The sequence below is a fragment of the Microplitis mediator genome, chromosome 5, assembly GCF_029852145.1.
Source record: "Microplitis mediator isolate UGA2020A chromosome 5, iyMicMedi2.1, whole genome shotgun sequence".
Taxonomy (NCBI): Eukaryota; Metazoa; Arthropoda; class Insecta; order Hymenoptera; family Braconidae; genus Microplitis; species Microplitis mediator.
In genome coordinates, this window is record NC_079973.1 from 7,036,959 (window position 1) to 7,057,633 (window position 20,675).

The 20,675-nt window shown below is 30.3% G+C and overlaps 3 protein-coding genes across 6 annotated transcripts; 2 read left to right on the forward strand and 1 right to left on the reverse strand.

Moving 5' to 3' along the window:
• LOC130667531 (putative ankyrin repeat protein RF_0381) lies at window positions 1-5,668 on the forward strand. 4 transcript variants are annotated; one of them, XR_008989855.1, is made up of 5 exons: window positions 1-722; window positions 1,058-1,795; window positions 1,884-3,405; window positions 3,565-3,660; window positions 5,292-5,668. XR_008989855.1 is itself a non-coding variant. In XM_057469173.1 (4 exons), coding segments are annotated over exons 3-4 (1,473 nt in total). In that variant the 5' UTR covers window positions 1-722; window positions 1,058-1,795; window positions 1,884-1,933; the 3' UTR covers window positions 3,566-3,973. The 4 variants fall into 4 exon arrangements, 3 of the variants coding, with proteins under 3 accessions (XP_057325156.1, XP_057325154.1, XP_057325155.1); XM_057469173.1 differs by lacking the exon at window positions 5,292-5,668 and having other exon boundaries at window positions 3,565-3,973; XM_057469171.1 differs by lacking the exons at window positions 3,565-3,660; window positions 5,292-5,668 and having other exon boundaries at window positions 1,884-3,493.
• Window positions 5,669-5,861: 193 nt separating this feature from the next.
• On the forward strand, window positions 5,862-9,215 carry LOC130667533 (gamma-interferon-inducible lysosomal thiol reductase-like). The gene is made up of 4 exons (XM_057469175.1): window positions 5,862-6,114; window positions 6,386-6,577; window positions 7,608-7,928; window positions 9,075-9,215. Exons 1-4 carry the CDS (start codon window positions 5,998-6,000, stop codon window positions 9,174-9,176), a joined length of 732 nt encoding a protein of 243 aa, XP_057325158.1. The 5' UTR covers window positions 5,862-5,997; the 3' UTR covers window positions 9,177-9,215.
• Window positions 9,216-9,417: 202 nt separating this feature from the next.
• LOC130667532 (splicing factor 45) lies at window positions 9,418-13,536 on the reverse strand. Its single transcript, XM_057469174.1, has 4 exons — window positions 13,290-13,536; window positions 12,852-13,205; window positions 10,863-11,291; window positions 9,418-9,705 (listed from the first exon to the last, which is right to left on the reverse strand). Exons 1-4 carry the CDS (start codon window positions 13,404-13,406, stop codon window positions 9,418-9,420), a joined length of 1,188 nt encoding a protein of 395 aa, XP_057325157.1. The 5' UTR covers window positions 13,407-13,536.
• Window positions 13,537-20,675: the final 7,139 nt, after the last annotated feature.

A 20,675-nucleotide genomic window follows, 5' to 3' on the forward strand; every position in this document is an offset into this window, starting at 1 on the left:
TAATCCGCAGTTATTCCGCAAATTTTTTGTAGTGTAAATAAGAATATTGTTTTAAATATTTTATCAATCAGGAAATTCTGGCAATCACCCAACGATTCTAGTGAAAGGTTTTAATAACCAGTCAATGCACCCTGGAATTTATCCAACCACACTCTACATAAGAGCCTCAAATGACGACCACCATCAAGGAAGAAATTCAACGCTTTACCATCAGGCATCAAGCTAGATGAAATCAATATCGCCATGGCAACTTTTGGATAGGGAGTTTAATGAAAAGTGCACTGGGTCTTATGCATACGGTTGTAAAAATCTATCGTTTTGAAAATTATTCTTCTTTGAGCTATTGTTTGGTGAGATGAAATTTCAGGGTGTACGCGCATACCATCCCAAAAAAATGAAGTTCATTCTGGTATGAAGTTGGCCATCAAGGATCTTTTAATTATCAATTATCAATAATTAAGTTTATATTTATTATACTGAGAGTCCTATGATTAAGAATAAACTCATAAGATGCCCAGACTGTGGTAGTGGTAGGGGTATGTCCCAACTATGGCCGGTAGAGGTTTCTAACACAAATGACCATTACCTTTCTGAGTCCCAAGGCTTGTGCACGTGTTAACGAGCAATACATTTATAAACACACAGTACACAACATCAACACGTGGTTATATTTAAAATTATTCGGATAGCAGTTCATGTGAAACATTGGAGATTAATTTTTGGTAAGTATTATTTCATTAAATCAATAAAACTTTTGATAATCCATACGAAAAAATATATATCCAGAAATATATGCCGGCAAAATAGCATACATACGACAAAACTAAAGATTGAAACAAATCGCTTATTATCTTCGAGATTTGTACCAGCAGTCACCAAAATTCGCGGGTTGAACCGCAAGGCTGAGAACAATGAAGACAATTCACATTGTCTCAAGATATAAGCCGGATATATATTATTTTCCCGGGATATATATTTTTTTGTGCGGAAAACTATCATTTTGTTTGGTTAAATCCAATAATTTTATACATATATTTGTATTTTATTTCTATTCTAGTTTTTGCGACGATCAAGACTAATGCTAGAATCTGCAAATCGCAAGTGGAAATAAATTAATTTAATTTTAATTAAGTCTACTGAGTTTATATGACAGAAAAATATTTGAATATTTTTTTAACTGTATAAAAATATATATATTATTTTAATTTAATTATGGTGTTTGATAAAATCTTTATTAATTGTATTTAATGGCTTTCTTCAGTCATTTTATCGCCTGCCTAATGTATATATTATGAAATTATTTTTTAGTTACGCCAAAGAAGTCTTACTTCTATACATAAGTACCCGCACCTACTTTTATTTGAATGTTAATTAACTTCAGGGATTGATGAAAAACGAAATGTCGAACAGTGAGATCCCAGCCAAACGAAGACGTTTAAATAGCTCGGCTCCAAAATCCGATAAGAATTTATTGGACAGGACGAATCGATCAGATGCTAATAAAATTGAAAATACACCACTTCACACCGCCGTTATTAATAAAAACATAGAGTTGATTGAAACAATTCTGAGTTCTGGAGTCGATATTGATGCACCTGTTAAAGAAAATAACACAGCTCTGCACTTGGCTGTTTATATGAAGAATTTGCCAGTTATCAAGTGTCTGCTAGAGCATGGGGCCAATATATTAGCCTTGAATAAGTCTGATGACCGATCTGTACCTTGGGAAACTCCATTACATATTGCAGTGAAAGAAAATCGTCTGGACATTGTCAAATTACTCTTGACAACTCAGGTAGACTTGAACAAGTTGCTAAAAAATGATGATACAGTTTTGAATTTAGCGTTTCATTATAAATATTCTAAGCTATCGAAATTTCCAGTGACACAAAAACTCATAGACAAGGGTTACAATCAAGTTTTGATTGATTTAATGTTCGGAAAATCTTGGAATTTAAATATACTCAATAGTGATGGACATACGCCACTATCTGTAGCAGTTCAAAATCAAAATGTTGATATGGTCAAGTATCTACTGGATCACGGAGTTGATATTAATGCGAAAAATTATATAGAAAATCGTTATGTTTGGACTGCATTGCATATTGCAGTTGAAATCAATGACGCAAATATGGTACAATTTTTATTGGACTACGAAAATTGTGATATTGTTGCTAAAACGGAGTCTAACTTGACACCGCTCTACATTGCAACTTACAGTAATAATTTAGCAATAATTAAAAAACTGCTTAGAAAAATCGCACAGCATAATGTGTATAGTAGAAATATAATTGATCATGTGTTACCATCTTTTCATGAGGCTGTTAATAGAAATAAGATATTGATAGCGAAATATTATCTAGATACTGTTAAGATTGACGTTAATCTTAAAACGGAAATTGGTTTAAGTCCACTAGAAATCGCTGCAAAATTTCAAAACTTTGAAATATTTAAATTATTAGTGGACCATGGAGCCGTCATTAAATATTCATTAAAAGATAGATATGAAAGTGGATTCGATGGAGATTCTCTTTTGTATTATGCGGTAAAAAAGGCAGATGTTAAGATGGTAGATTTGATTTTAACCAGAGGTGTTCAAATTAACGCTCGCAATAAGAAAGCAAATGGAGTAACGATACTACACCTGGCTATTCATTCTGGAAATAAAGATATTGTTGAAAAATTAATAAAGTGCGGGGCAAATGTAAACAGTAAGTGTGGAATTGATGATTTTGAAGAAATAACGCCGCTACTTTATGCTGTTTTTCGAAAATCATATAAAATTGTTTTACTGTTGTTAAAGACAGAGGCTAATTTAAATGATGTGGCCAAAATAAATTCTAAAACAAAGTCTATTATTGACATCGTTATTGAAGAAAAATATAATTATATTTTTTTGATGACGATATTAAATTTAGGAGCTGATATTAATAAATCCAGCATTCATAATCGTAAATTAGTGATACGGATTTCAAATGTACTTGAGCAACATTTAATTAGATTAAAAGCTGCTGAATTATTTATTCATAAGAAATTTAACAGTTGGGTCGCTCTCGGAATGAAGAACAGAAAATTTTACGATAGATGTAGAAGAGAAGTTGAAAAATTGAAACTAAAATTAATTAGTGACAGTACTTTTTGTTACCATGATTTGCTGATTAAGAATACCACTCAGGTGGCAATGCTTGCAAACAATAAAAATATTGAGAAGGCTCTGAAGTTTAATGAACTCAAGGCCGAATTCCCGGTGTACGCAGAAATTTTGTTTTGCCATTTTAGAAGAGGACAGAGGCGTAATCAGTTATTGAAGAAGACTGAAAAAATTCTAGATTGTATTTTTATCAACTTACCTAGGGTCTGTGTGCCAAAAATTCTAGCGTATTTCAATGATGAAGATTTATTGTGGTGCGTAGAAAACATGACTGATGAAATTGTAAATTAAAGACAAATATTTATTTAAATATATATGCGGTTTTTAAATAATTCAATAAAATAATTTATTGTGTTTGATAATTGGCTTTCATGATGTATTTTGTACATTGATATTAAATAACTTTTTTTTAGACTTATGCAATTCAGCACATATTGTTCGACTGAATATTGTGTGATAGAGGAAGAAACAAGACAATTTCAGACCAGGGTGAAAGAGGCTGATATCTTGTGAGTCTGAAGTAGTGTTTTATCCTGTCTTATATCTGTACTGTTTAATGATTACCTGCATTGGAACTTGAAATTTCAGTGTCAGCAGCCAGTTAGAAACAAGTTAATTTAAAACTAATGGTGTGATTAACTATTTATTTACGCGTAAGCGTAAATTGTGATTTTCAATTTGTGTTTCAGCAGAAACAATAAATACTACTTATTATTTTACACTCGTTATTATAAAATTTAATCACAAAAAGTCAGAACTATCACTTACATAAATAAAATTAGTGATCTAAAATTACTAATAAATAAATGACAAGTATCAGAGCTGAAATCAAGAGTAAAACTGTTTTTCAGCGAGCAGAAACATTATTTTTACCATCCCTGGCGGTTTTAAATCACCTTGGAAACACCCTGGAAACTCGGTGGAATCACGGTGGATCCACGTTGATTACACGGTGGGTTTTTTTTTCATTTTATCACCGTGATTCCACGATGGTTACACGGTGTACCCAACCTGATTCCACTTACACCGCGTAATCACCGTGGATACACCGTGGAATCTCGGTGAATACGCCGTGGAATCATGGTGGGTACACCGTGTAACCATCGTGGAAACACCGTGTAACCACCCTGGATCCACAGTGATTCCACCGTGTTTCCACTCCCAGAGTGTTTCCAGGGTGATTCAAAACCGCCAGGGATATCTACACTGAAAGTTTAAATTCCTGCCCTGTTTAGAGGGAAAAAAGTCGTTCTTTTTTTTCATGACAAAACAATTGATAAAAGTTAGCGTATGTACTACTCTTCCCTCAAACAGAGGCCAAAATTTAAACTTTCAGGTGCAGATCTGGCAAAAAATTTTATACACCACAGAGGAAGATAGGACATTCCAATCCACGTGTTTCCACCTTCGCTTTCGGCTCGAGTGGGCAATTATACACGCGGGTTGGAATGTTCTACTTTTCTTCCTAGTTGTGTAGTATATTATTGTTTCTTCCCAAGAAACGCAACAAAATTGTTTTACGCCCGCTGATTTTATAGAGGCATTCACAATTTACGCGTTCGCTAATATTTGACCGCGACATCGGGCTAAAATTACCCTCGCAAATTTGAATCACGGTGGAAACAGCGTGGAAGTGTAAACACCGTGGATCCACCGTGGTTACACGGTGGATTTGTTCCATTTCACCACTGGGTATAAACAGTGTATCCACTGTGATTGCGCGGTGTATCCACCGTGATTCCACGGTGGCTTGACCACTGTGTATACACGGTGTTTCCACTGTGATTACGCGGTGTATCCACCGTGATTCCACGGTGGCTTTGTGCTATTTCACCAGCGTGGTTCCACGGTATATCCACCGCGTAATCACAGTGGAAACACCGTGTATACACAGTGGTCAAGCCACCGTGGAAGCACGGTGGTTACACCACGTAATCACAGTGGTAAAATGGAACAAATCCACCGTGATTCAAATCTGCGAGGGTAGCTTGTTTCGACTGACTGTACAGACACTGAAATTTGAAGTTTCGATGCTGGTATCATGAAAAATTTGTTGTATTTTTTAACAGGCATTCTTGCAAAAATTTTCCTACTTGTATTATAATTATTATTTACTCCATTTATATTTTTTTTATTTTAGTAACTGCTCGCCATCGACAGTCGATAATTTCGTCGTATTAGTGATAAAAATAAAATAAAATATCCCTTACATTGAATGAGAAAGTTGGCAACTAGTCAATAAATTAGCGAACGATAAAAAAACCAATTCTCTGCATTAGTTATATAAAAAAAGAGTTGTATTATTTATTAAAAGATGTCGTGTAAACAAACACGTCTAATTGATAAAATAATTCTGTATACAAACTTATCAATTTAGACCATCAATAACTGTAATTTATTGCTCGTTTATAAGACTGATAACAGAACAATGTTACTATTAATTGGATATAAAAATTTTTCTAAATGATCACCAAATAATGTAACCATGCCATTGTTTACTTAAAATGATTAAAACATCTGTCATGTTTTAATTGTTATAATTAGTCAATTATCTTTATCTTTTAGTACCTGTATATTTCTTAAGTAACAAATAGATGCAATGACTAATTATTTAAACGTTTTTTAATCTCGTGATAACGTGCCACATATTTTTTACTTTTAAAAAGTTTAACAGTAAAAAAAATATATATATTACTATCTGCTCAAAATGTTAATACGATTGCAAAAATATTAAAATAGTTTTTGAATGTCTTCTTATATATTATCATATATAATTTAATAATAAGTAATACTGTTTGATATATATTTTACATGGGGTGTTTGTCAATTGTAAAATAAAATATAAAATGGGGTTAGGAAAACTTTGGATACGAGTATTTGGATGTATAATTACTTTAATTTTATTCTGGCATCTCCTTAAACTTTGGAGCTCATTTATAAGTGATGTGCGAAATGTACAACAGGTAATTATATATTTTATTTATTATGATCCTGAAGTTAGCAGACATTTAAAAATTTTTGAATTTTTGTTTTTCAACAAATCAATTGCAAAAAAATAAAATAAAAATATGCACATGTAGAAAATTAAAAAAACTACAGGTGCAATTTTTTCAAATATTTTTTTTTTTATGGTTTGTCGTCTAAAACAAAATCCAAAAATTATTAGACGTCTGCTAACTTCAGTATCATTATTTATTTTGTATTTTTAAAATTTAATTTTTATTTTATTTTCAGAGTGAACGGAAAGATCAAGAGTTTGCGGCTGTTATTAATGATTATAAAGATGTACAAAAAATAGTTGTTGCTGTTTATTATGAAGCATTATGTCCTGATTCGCGTGGATTTGTAATGAGACAATTGGAGCCAACGTATCAAAAGTTACCTAATAATGTTGTCATTCAAATGATTCCATATGGAAAAGCTACGGTAATTTTTTTTATTTACTACTTTATTTTTAAATATTATCGGAGGTTTTTTATCAGATCGCGTAAAATAATTTGTTGAGTATTAATTTATCAAGTTTAATTTACTTTATATTCAATTTAATTTTTACTAAGGGTGTTCTCATACAGTGCCCCCCCCCCCATTTTTTAAAAACATTCGATGACTTTTAACTGTCATAACAGTGATAAAATTTTATTAATTAGTTTGAAAGAAATTAAAGCATTAAACTGTGAAAAATTTATGATACTAAAAGGAGCAGACATCAGACAATTAAAAATTTTTATGAATTAATTAGCTGTTAGTAAAATAAAATTTGTAGAATTTACACAAAAAGATTTTTCAAAGTTTCTCATGTGCAATTTTCAAAAGTTTTTCCTATAAGTATTTTACTTGTTTACTTAAAAGGAATCAATTTTTTTAATGTCTACTACTTTTAGTACCATACAAATTTGTGGAGTGAACGCGGATCAAATCTAGAGTGAATGTGAAGCGAATGACTATTTATTTAATTTTCTCGGAGTGAATCTCACTTTGAAATTTATTTTAAAATTGAAACTCCGGTTCGGAGTGAAATTAACTTCTGAAAGGAGATTATTTTAATATATACCTGAAGATCTGAACGTTTTTCGCTCAGTGAAAGCGAAAAAAAATTTATGTAATTTGACTGCTTGAGAGGTAGTTCTGGAGGTTGGGGTGGCCTGAGATTTCAGAAATCTAGTCATCCTAGAAGATTTTCTACTTTCCAACTTTTTTTTTTCATTGCGCGAAAAACGTTCCGATTTTCAGGTTCATATTTTAATAACAAAACTCTGAATCGGAGTAAATGCTGGTTTGTATAAAATCCAGATCACTCTGCTGAAAAACCGACCCCTTATTTACTCCGTATCTGGAGTGATTACCATGATCGGGTACTAGGTCTTTTATTTCACTTAAAATTTAAATTAAGCCACAACTAAAATTCCTGTCAGAAACTTCTACTAAAAGGTAAAATAAATAATAATTAAATTTACAGACTACTGAACTACCAAATGGCTATAAATTTATATGTCAACACGGTCCAAGAGAATGTGAGGCAAATATGATTCATGCTTGTGCTATCGATATTATTAAAAACCCCGCTGTTCAATTACATTTCTTAACGTGTATGATTGAACATAATTTATGGCCAGTAAATATAACACGTACATGTGCTGAAAAATTCCATTTAGATGCTGAGCCAATATTAAACTGTTCTAAAAAAAATCGAGGAGCTGAATTATTAGCACAATATGGCAAAATGACAAATGCATTGAAACCTGCTATTACTTTCATTCCTACAATTACTCTTGATGGTGTAAGTTAACTTTTTAAAAATAATTTTCTTTCTAATTAGATTCGAGCATGAAAAATTATTGAAAGATTCAGTCTTATTAATCTTTGAATTAATTTAATCAACGCTCATGCTCACTAACGATATATTAATTCTGTAAACTAAACTTTTAAAACCTAGACTTTTATTTCGGCTGAAAAATTTTGAGTTTCTTATAAAATAAAATTTGTATATTTTTTGCAGAGCTATAGTTTAGTAAAACGTCACGAATTTTCATTTTTCAGTCATTTTCTTTTCAAAAAAATCATTTAAAAATTTATTATTGTAAAAAAAAATTTAATGTTTTGCGTTTAGTTTAAAAAAAAAAAATTATTCTTAAGGAGGGAAAAGGGGCTGAGATACAAAAATAAAGAGCATATATTTGTAATTTTTTTTTTCAGAGTACCTTCTTTATTAAAATTCTTAAAATTTGTGACATTATTAAGCATCATTTCAAGAATATTCTGCTAAATTTTCATAAAAAAATATTGAAAAATAAGCGAGTGGTAGTGGGGAGAGACGAGCCACCTTAAAAAAAAGTCTTCATGCGGTAGACAGGATAACTCACGACTGCCTCATCTGAAATCAAAAAACCAAAAAGATTTCTTTAGTACATAAGTTTATTTTGGATTTGAACGAAGGAATAAACAAAATATTCATTTTTGAATTTTTGGTAAAGGTGCAATCAAAAAACTGATTTTTACCAAAAATTGCTTCTTTTGTTTAATTAACAAATAAGTAGTAATTGAAAAAAAAAATCCTTCCTTCAAATCCAAGACAAACTTATGTACTAAAGAAATTTTTTTGGTTTTTTGATTTCAGATGAGGCAGTCATGAGTTATCCTGCCTAGGGCATGGAGACTTTTTTTTTTAGGTGACTCGGTTCTCCCCACTACCACTAGCTTATTTTTCAATATTTTTTCATGAAAATTTAGCAAAAAATCCTTGGAGTGATGCTTAATAGGGTCACAAATTTTAAGAATTTTAATAAAGAAGGTACTCTGAAAAAAAAATAACAAAAATATGTTTTTTTTTTGTATCTCAAAACCTTTTCTCCCCTTAATAAAACATATTTTTTAAATATCTGACTAAATGAAACTAAATATTGATAAAATACTTTTTTATTTAAAGAATTCCGATGACCAGACAGCGATTCTCATAAATCTACTCCGAGAAGTTTGTAAAAAATTTAAAATTCTTCCTGCTGGCTGCGATTCACTTCCACTAGAATAATTATAAAAAAATTATTAAATAAATTTTTACACAAGTAATTGAATTTTTTACATGTATAAAACTTTTAAGATATCATTTATTCAAGTTCGTTATAAAAAAAAATAGAATAAATTATTTACAAATTGTTACCATAAATTGTAAAACGAACAATTATCCAAGCAAAAAAAAACGGTGATATAGTGTACAGATAAATGTTAAAATAAATTTAATAATTAAACTAAAACTAATAAATAACCTACAGTTAGTCCATGAGTTGTAAATTATCTAATTTTTCACTTGAATAAAATCCAGCTCTAACTTGTCTCCCGCCAAAAAATCGCCCATTTAAATCAACCACCGCTTTAATGGCACTTTCGATTCGCTTAAATTCAACAAAAATCCGTACAGCTTCTTCAGGAACTACATCCATTACTTCATGAATTAATACGCGTGCAACATCACCATACTTAGTATTACATTCATCTTTAACTTCTGGCTCAAGATCTTCATCAACTTCACCTGGTCCGACCATATTTCTTAGCAGCACAACCTAATACATAAATAATTATTTAGATAAATAAATGTACTGCGAAAAATTTGGGAAGTGAACGCGGATTAAATCTGGAGTGAATACAAAGCGAGTGACTGTTTGTTTATTTGCTCCGAAGGGGAGTTTATTTTAGTATTGAAACTCTGAATCGGAGTGAATGCGGGTTGAAATAGAATCCAGATCCCTCCGCTGATAAAACAAACTCCATATTTACTCCGTAAGCGGAGTGATTTTTTTAAATTCCGGAACTTCAAGTGACGGAGGGAATTTAGATTTAAATAAAACCCGTAATCACTTCAAATTCACTCCCGTTTTTTTACAGTGTCAATAAATAATAAAGTCAGGGTGGCCACGTAGAAATGATTTCAAAATTCCCTGATCTTTCCCGGTTTTCCAATAGTTTTTCAGATTTTTCCTTGATTCAGAAATTTTATTCGTGTCATTGAGATATTCAAAGTTTTTATTGTATTTTCATTGTCAATGATTAAATCTGATGATTAAATCATAAAAAAAGTCAATAAAATAAATTAATATGGCGTACTTCGGATTGTTCGATGTTGAAAATATGTAAGTTAAAATATTTAGTAAAAGATTTTATAATTAAAAAAAAAAAAATCAAAATCCACTAGTCACAAAAATTAAAGTATATTAAAAAAAATTTCAAATTTTTAAGTGATTTTCAACGGATAGTAACTCAAAGGACAATGGTCGTAAGACACTAACAAAAGAGGCAAATCGTAGCTCCAAATGTCTACTTTTCTGATCTGATCGTGAAATTCTTTTTATTCTGTGCGAAAAAAATTTATTGAAGCCCGTAGACTGTTTTTAAGATGAGCAAAAGTTCTGAAATTTTTTTTTTTATGGTTTTCTTAGGATACTTCGGAGCAGAGCATAAAAAAAAATTTCAAGGCCAGGTCTGAAAATTAGACACTTTAAGCTACAATTTGTTTTTTTTTTTGTTTTTGTTGTACGACCATTTTCCATCGAGTTACAGTCTGTTAAAAATCACTTGAAAATTTGAAACTGTTGCAATTAAATTTTCGGATACTTTTCGAAATTCCCTGACACTTGATGATATTTTCCGGTTGCATTAAATTCCCTGATAATCCCCAATATTCCCGATTTGTGGTCACCCTGTAAAACACAAAAATAATTACCTTGCTAGGACTCTTCATGATTTCAGTGATGGTTGGTTCTTCATTTGATTGAGTATTTGAAGGTGGTGATAAACTAACAGCCAGTGGAGGTGGCATCAATTGTTCTTTTTCACCAACAATTCTACCACCACGTTTACTTGTTTTCTCAACTTGCAAAGCAACAGACATACCCTGTTCTTTTTTACCCAAACCTTGTCCCTCTTTAAATCCATATTTCGCCATTATTTTAGCAGCTACTGATGACGTCGTATAACCAAGTCCAGGTGTCGTTACTGGACGGGTTGGTGTACTAATTGAAGGCATTGTTATTTCTGATGTCTCTTGTAAAGAAGGTGGTGGTGCTATTGCTGCACCACCGACTATTCCACGTGATGTTGATGTACGTTCTTCATCTCTTTCAGGTACAACCATAGTATTAGTCATTATTGTCTAAAACAAATAAAAATTATTTACATTTATTATAAATTTCCAGTTATTTTCTTTCGTTCAGTTCCTGAAATTATCAATTTTAAATATTTAAATTTAGTGTTTTAAATATTTTTGTTACAAAATATTCAATGCGTATATTTAAATATGACATTCAAATATTTATCAAAAAATTGTAATTAAAGCGTTGCTATTTGTCCACATTTTTCTGGACATGTCCTAATTTTTCGATTGTCTAGCAGATTTTCTTTTGGCCCAAATTTTTGAACGCTTATCTTTTGTTTTCTAATAGAAAAAAAAACTTTTATAATATAAATAAATATAATAAGTTAGTTTTAAATTGATTATAAAAATTTGTACCGAACAGATAAACAAACGAATACGAAAGCGAGCAAATGTTGCATTGTCCCGGGTCGAAATTTAAGTCGTATATTGAACGCAATCTTTCTTCTTTTTATTTTTGTTTCATATACTTCTTTTTTTTTTTATTTTCTTCCATTATCATCTAATTTTGAGTTCTGTTCCAAATTTCAAGTCTCTAGCTCCCCAAATGCACACTTGACTTTTTGACATCTATAAGATATCAGTTTTTAGGCTATTGTTTGACGTATCGATAAGGCAACAAAAAGTTGACAAAATGATCAGAAATTTGTCACCGAAAAAATATCTGCTTGAAAGACTTGACACAAGTGATGACAAAAAATCAATTACAAATAAATATCAAATGTCATCTGTAAGACGGAAAAAATAACACAAATTTTCTGTGGCTCCTAGGACTAACATCTGTACGTCTTATTTATATAAAAAAGACTTGAGTTTGAGACAAAAACCAATTTTTCTTGTCTTTTTAAAAGACATCTTAAAATTGTCTCTGTGGTGTCTACTTGGGTCATCGGAAAGTTATTTTAAAATCAATTACAAAATTCCACCCGAACAGAAATACTTGAAATGATACTGAGAGTAGCAGACATCAGATAATTTTTTAATTTTCATGAATTAATTAGTTGTAAATGAATTAAAATTTTTTAAATTTGCACCAAAAGATTTTTTAAACTTTTTCATCTGCAATTTTCAAAAGTTTTTCCTATAAGTATTCTAAGGTAAAAGACCCAGTTATTAACCCTGCTCCAGTTTCTGACCTTTTCAAATTTTTTCTAACATACTTAAAAAACTATAACTTTAATAAAAAAAATCGATTTTTTTTTAATTTATAGTCATATATTCTGAGCCTAATTAATGGCAATTTAAAAAATGTAGAAAATATTAACTGAATGTCTCTGAATGTCAATTTAAATTATTAATTCAATTCAAATAATTAATTTACGCCCATGACTTTATTTGACAAATCCTAAACCACTCGATAAAATTATTATTTTTCTCATTAAATTAAATCTTACATTAATTATTATAGTATAATCTTAACCGGCACTCTAAAAAAATCAGAAACTGGACCCCTTACCTTACTCGTTTATTTAAAAGAACTATATTATTTAAATATCTGCTTTCAGTATCATTCTATGAAAGCGAATTAATAAAAAACATGGTAACAAAAAAATAAATTACTTGTTCTTCAAAACGTGATATTTCACGTCGACGTTTTCTTTGTTCAGCTTCTTGTTCATACTCTCTGTCACGTATATCCCGTAATTCTTTGACAACTTTTTCATACTCATTCGGCCACAGCGGATCATACTCATTGATAACATTCCAATCATATTCACCAGTCGTCGCAGTATTTATTCCAGGATTCGTAAATGTATTATTCGTCGACAATATCGACGATGATGATCCTTCTTCATCACGTTCAGCTGCCGCTGCTGCTGCTGCTGCTGCCGCATCCCGACTCGATGCTTTTGATTTCAAATCTATAACCGGGGGTAATACTGCTGTAGCTTTGCGAAATTGTTCTCGTTTCGGCTGTCAATTAATTTGCATAAAATTAACTTAAATTATTCTAATAATTACTTATCAAGTAAATAAATAAATATATAAATAAATAACCTGTGTGACAGCGGCTTTTTTTAATTGTAATTGTGACTGTAATAATTTTATTCCTGATGACCATCCAGCGACTTTATCAGACGCCCGGTGCTTATCAAAATCGTCATACAAAGACATTTTTATTTTTAAATAATTTACTATTTTTTATTAATTACTTTTAAAAATAAATCATATTTCATAACCTCACTATCTTTAATATTTAAATTACCACCATTTGTAATAAAAAAAAAAATAAAATTCTAGCCACCATAGGGTACGAGTGTGAATGTAGCAGACATCAGACAAATTTAAAATTATAAATAAACAGAGTAAATAATTTAAAAAATAATATTTATAAAAAATGCACTTATTAATTTAAAAATTTTTTAAATGCGCATTTTTTTAAAATTTTATTTCATTAATTATTTACTCGATTTATAAATAATTTTAAATTTGTCTGATGTCTGCTACATTCACACTCATCATAGGGTTTTTTATTTTTGTTTTTCAATATTTTTACTGATAACATAGAAATTAATTTTATCATGAACAGATACATGTTTTGATACATTTATGAAACAGTAGATGGCATTTAAATGTTACAAATAATTCAAATTTATTTTTAGATATTTAAATCATAAAACTATCAGTGTTTGTTTTTTAAATACCCGCGTTGTTTAAAATTACAGAACGTCAATACTCATATGTATAAATTTATATGTGCATATATATACAAATAACCTTTTTTCTTTAGTATCCTTCATATATAAAATTATATCATTTATTATTTTTTTATTTTTCAAATTATGACACTTGTAAAATTTATAATCCTGAAGTTAGCAGACAATTAGCAATTTTCGGATTTTTTTTAAACAAATCAATTAAAAAAAAACAAAAACTAAAAATATGCACATGTAGAAAATTTAAAAAACTACAAGTGCAATTTGTTCAAACATTTTTTTTTTATAATTTATTGTTTAAAAAAAAAGCCAAAAAATTATTAGACCTCGGCTAACTTTAGTATCATGTAAAATTTATTAACTTTCATATTGACTAGATTTAATTAACTGAAATAAAAAACAAAAAACATTTATCATAATTTATATGATGATAATAAACGTGATTGAGTTTTAAAAAAAGTTCCAACTCCAGGTTCTAAAAAAAGAAGGTGTCTATTTAATATCTGAAATAAAACGTTAATTTTTTATTAACTCCTAAAAAGTTAAATTAAATATAAATTTTTATTGTTGAAAAAAATATAAAATAGCCTGGAAGGTATAATAAAAGTATGATTAAAAAGACAGAAAAAAATGTAAATAAAAAAAAAACAATAAATTGATCTTGGGAAGCGGAACTTGACGGTTGAGTTGTAACATGGAGCGCGGTGTTATTTATTAATAGGAAAGTTGATGCAAGCCGCGAGGGAGTGGCAACACGTTAGAAGTGAACGCTCACATCAGAAGCAGTAGTTGTATTATTGTATAGTGAATAAGCAACAACTGGGCATACACCATCGAGCATAAAAGCAAAAGCTATATAATACTGAAGCGAATAATGTTGAGCTTAGTGTCGAGTTTTGAGTCTTCTTTCGGTTGTTCTTCTTCTCAACACGATACGAATTGCGGATGAGAGTAGCAGCACCCAAGAGAAATACAAGACACAAGACAACATACAACACAACTCAGTAGAACCTTATCCTCAGTACAATAACAATAAGTAAAGAGAGTAAAGAAGAATATGTAGAATGGAAAGGGATAAAATAATACAAGAGTTAAGTCTAACTGAGAAGTGAACAAGTTGAGAGACGAGAAAAGAAAATATATAGAGAAGAAGAAGAAGAAGAAGATGATGATGATGATGATGAAGAAGGTTCCATCGGTCCGTCATCCCTGAGGCACTTGGTCTCTTCTCGCCACGGCAGAACAACAGCAAAGCAGCTGGTCTATTCTCATCTTTCTCACTCTCTCTTTTTATTTTTACTACATCTTAACTCTGTTTCTCTCTGACTCACTTGCTCATACAAAAGTTAACGCGTAGTAACACCATTTATCTTTCTCACTCTTATGGCATATTTATCTTTATCCTTCGCTCATTTTCACGCTGTCCTTGTCAAACTCTCACTATACGGCAGCTAAACAACGCGAGACGGATAAAGATAATCCATTAAAGTATAAGAGAGACAAGTGTATGAAGGATAGAACGAATAACTTGAGGGTAGAGAGGAAGAGAGCTAAACGAAACGCTTTGTCGGCGCCCGTGGCGGAGATCAAACACGCCGACTGGCTTTAGTCCCTTCTGACCCCGCGCTGTCCAAGTTGAACCAACCGAACCGTAGCCTCACTTTGCCCCGAGGTCTCCTGGCCACCGAACCCATCGACGCCCCTTTCCGGCAAAACCGCACACTGCTGATGCTGATGCTCAGTATTATTATATTCAGAGAAAGAGAAAGAGATTGAGAGAGCATCAGCAACCCCGGCAAATCCGACGCGCCAACATTACTACATTTCTCAGCATATATGTATATATATATATATATCCATGAGTGCTTATGTAGTGGTGTTGCGTGGAGAGTGCGGCCTCGCGGTAAAACCGTATTATAGGCTTCCCTATATCCTGTCCTACGGAACGGCCCACAACAACACGCCGCTTCTCCATACTACGGCAATAAATACCATCCGCTTGTCTCCCTCATTTTCTTTTTCATTTTATTATCCGGCAACTACGTCGAGCTCGATAATCATTTTCCTGATAACAATATATGTATATATATATTTATATACATACCGATACTTGATACACTAAATAAATTCTATTACGCTTGACTATAAACTTTCAAGTTAAATGTAATGTGTTTTAACAAACTCTTGTATGTATGTATGTACTTGACTCTTTAAACTGTCTATTTACTTCCTTCTGGTATTTTCATTTTGTACATATATTTTAAAGGTATTACTAATAAACAACTTTGACAATTAGTCAGCTCTGTTTGCAGACAAACAACTGTCACTTGGGTTACTATTTGTTTAGTAATAAGAATAACCCTTGGCGATAGATTTATTTGGCAATTATTTACAAATATACCCCAAGGATTATTTTTACGGAAGTAAAACACGAAGGATGACAAATAATATGTATATATAACATGAGTAAGAACAAAAGTACTGACGTTATTTTGTAGTTCGTCTTTACTGATGTGTTTTCAAGTCTTATTACATTTTATTTTTATATAATTTTTTTTCTCTTTACTTTTATTTTTACTAAACAAAAAAAAAGCCCTTCGGCTTAACTTTCGAGCCTATACTACTGACTGAACGACCAAGCAATATGTTATTATTCGTTTTTTTAATTTCCTTCTCACTCTCACATTTTACCTACTCGTTTCTTTCTTACACCCAACATTAATCCATTACTCCTTTCTCTTATTTTCTCACTCATCTTTTTCTCTCCGTCCTTATCATTATTTTCTCTTAGTCCTGATTGTCTGTCTTTGTTACTCTCACCTAACTAGTCGTGATCGCGGTGGTTATGGTCGTGGTCGTGGTCGTGGTCGTCATCGTACACACACTCACACACATGGATGTGCCAGATCTTCTATCTTTGTCCCTCAAAAACGAGACTCGCCGCTACGCCGACTTTCCGACAAAGGAATAAAGAAAAGAAACAACTAGCCATGCTATACTATGCTACGTTGGTTGGTTAGTTGAGGAGGTTGAGGATGCCATGGCACGGTATGGTTTGGTATTATATGGCATACTATGCCATACTATGGTATGGTATATCGCGACGGGCCTTCAGCCTTCTATCCAATACACCGTAAAGTTGAGCAAGTAAACCAGCAACCATCAGAGTTGTGTTGTATTGAACAGTCTTGTGTGCTGACGGTGCTGGCTGGCTCGTGGTCTGGGTAGTAGAAGTCTCTTGGACTTGGATATGAAATGATGGAGAAATGAAATTGGAATGGAAGGGGCTACAGGCGCTTACTGTCCCAGTGGCGTATCAAACCACATCAGAATGTCCTCTGATACCTCATATTCATATTCCATACTAAATATCTAACACTCAACAGGAGTGAGTAAGAGGAAGACAGGATAAAATATATATGACCCTCGTCCATCTTCATATCACTAATACATCTCATTCTAATCTCGCTAATGTATGTTATTATTATTATTTAATAGACAAATCTTCATTCTTATCTGTAAAAATATATATATTATGATTATTGTTATTATATTATATATAAATACATGAAACACACAATTAAATATTTTATCAAATTTTTATCTTGACACTTTAAACAGTCGTAGGTCACGTCAAACTCATCACTTTCATCTGAACAACTTCAAAGGCGGATGCCGAACCCGTAACATTTTCTTAACTTACAGCTGGACGGCTTAACAAAAAAAAAAAAAAAAAAAAAAAGGCAACGATGAACAAAATAACATTTTCGAGTGCTTTTAATTTCCAAAGAGTTTTTTTTTAACTAACCAAAGCTTTGTAGTTTTATTTTTTTTTTTCAGTCAGTATAAAATAAAAATAAAGATAAAAATAATTTTCGACGTAAATAAGACGCGCTTTAAATAATAATAATTATTGTTATAATAGTTCTGTGATGATAATAATAATGATAAAAAAATACTTTGAAGTCCCGACTAAAAGATGTATAGTTGTTTTGGTACGTGTGTGTGCTTGGTATGGTAAAATCGGGTATCCGTCGTCGATGTAGCTTCATTCATGCCCGCGGGAATTGCGACGCCCGTGTTTCTTCAGAAACACCGCTAGGAGATAATAGCACGCGGGTACAGTCCACTGAAAGATTATTTTCATTCAAACATTTTATTATTATTTATTTATTATTTTTTTTTTAATTGGAGTTGATCTTTATTTCATTAAATTGTTATTCATTTATTGTAATTAAAAGATTAAAAATGCTGATTTTTATATCAATAAACAAAATGACGTATGTCCCAAAAACATCAAGTAGACAATAGAATTCATATGATCTAGGATTTGATCATATTTGTGATTTGTTATGTACCATGTGATTGTAAAATTAATTGTTTATTTATATAATATTGTAATTATTTATGATGACTTGTTGTATTGAAGAAGTCCCAATAAAGGGACGAAACGTCCAATGTATGGTCAAAATTAAATTCTAATTTTTGAATTACTGTCAACCTCCTTATGATTTTACAATTTTTTTTTTTAATGTTTAAGGTAATGATTTTTATTATTTAAATTTATTATAATTGTATACATTTTTATTTTCATTTCTTACTACTCTCGCTTCTTTTTTTTTATTTGTCTGGTGTGATGTTTATATGGCCGTATATGAATATGAATACGATACGATATATGATAATAAATGATGAAATGAATCGTCAAGAATAAAAATAACTGAATAATCCAATCCTCTCTTTATATATATATATACTATACGCACTAGTCTTTACTCTCATCTCATCCTTAACTTGGTTGACGTTGTGTGTATATATATATATATATATATATATATATATATATGTGCTGTATTGCGGCTTTCGATGTTTCTTCAAAGTGAAGCTAATCCCCCAACCCGTTCTTTCTGTCTCTGACTTAAACTTGTCTCAGCGCACCGTATGGTACATATATGTATATATGTATGTATGTATATCCAATACAACATATATGTATGTAATTTTACAATATAGTATTACTCCTCTTTCTCTCTTTATATTATTTTATATGAGTTTTGTGTCTCTGGTCTTTAGTCTCTGTACTTTTTGTATAATACTCTATAACCACGCAGAGTATAGACTAAAGAACGTTTGATCCTTCCGTCCATGCGGTTTTCCAAACGTCCCACGAGTCAAGTCATGTGGCACGTTTTAAGTTCATTGAGGGCTAAAACACGTTTTACGTAAACAACTTGCTGAGATATGTACATATATACATGTATGCAAAGCAACACAATGACAATAACGGCTGAAAAATAAAAAATATGACATTATATTAATTTGTTTTTATTGCAAATCCTTATAATACGATTTATAAAATAAAATCGTTGGATTATTTAAAGTTTTTTTTTTTATGGTTTCGCATTAGGATTTTATTAAATAGCCTGAAAGAAAATCTTTAAGATGTCTTATCTTTAATTTATAAATCTTATATTTATTTTTAAGTTATTTAAGGATTAAGTTTTTTATTTATCATATTAAAAAATGTAAATTTATTATAAGTGCCATTTGATTGTCAACATGAGAAAAATCAATTTTAATTGGATGATATTAAAAATTTTAATTGATCATTTGCATTTATTCTGATGAGATATATATAGATATACATTTTATTGTACGCGGCAAATTTCAAATAAATTAATTACAACTTTTTGTTCTTATTTTTAAATAAATGGGGGAAATAATAATCAATTGTATACGAACGAAAATAAAGAAGAGTAAAAATGAATAAATGAATTTAAAGTAAAAAAGGATAAAAGTTATTTATTTATATACTTTTTTTTTCGAGTAATTGCTTGACGTGACTAGAATTAATTGAAATACATAATAAATATATGTATATTGTTCAATTTGAGCATATAAATTTAAATGAAATATTTCTTTTCCATAACTATAAAATTATAATTTATAAGTTTAATTAAATTATTAATTAATTATGGCATTAATTATAAAATTTATATGATGATAAAATATGAATAAATTAATAATTGTAACAAATAAATGAACAAAAATAAAAGTATGAGAAATTTACAGAATATTTTTAAATTAATGTTTAAATTCAGGTTCGTATTTAAATACTTTTTGTTCATAATTTATTTGAAATTTCTAATGACTTATAAAATACTTATGTTTTAATAATAGATATTATGTATCTACTTCCATAAGTGAGAATTTAACAAAAGTTGTGATAATTTTTTAAGCTATAAATCACAAATACTTTTCTAAAAAAATTTTTTCCTTCATTAGTTCAAAATTTATTTTTAACTACAACTTGTATTGCTTATCTGTATTTAAATGCTTATTATGTAGTGATTAATACAAGTATTTATGTAGATAAATATTTAAAATAATTATTAACTATTTTTGAAAAAAATTTCCACTTGTTTCATAAATTTTATGATTAATTTGAAAATGTTATTATAATTACTAGTGTTTTGACTTGTACTGCAGTATTTTTAAATAATAAATTTAACGTTTCAATTATAAAATTTCAAAAATATTCCTGTTGTTTTTTTTTATTATTCTTAAAAGTTAAAAACTTTTTGAAATATGATAATTTTGTAATTTCCAATAGTATTTCAGAGAATATAAAAAATATCTATAGTATTTCCCAGATGATTCTTCAGTCTTCTGAAACGCTCCACTTGTGAAATTTTCGGGTATTTTAAAAAACTATTTCAAATTCTTG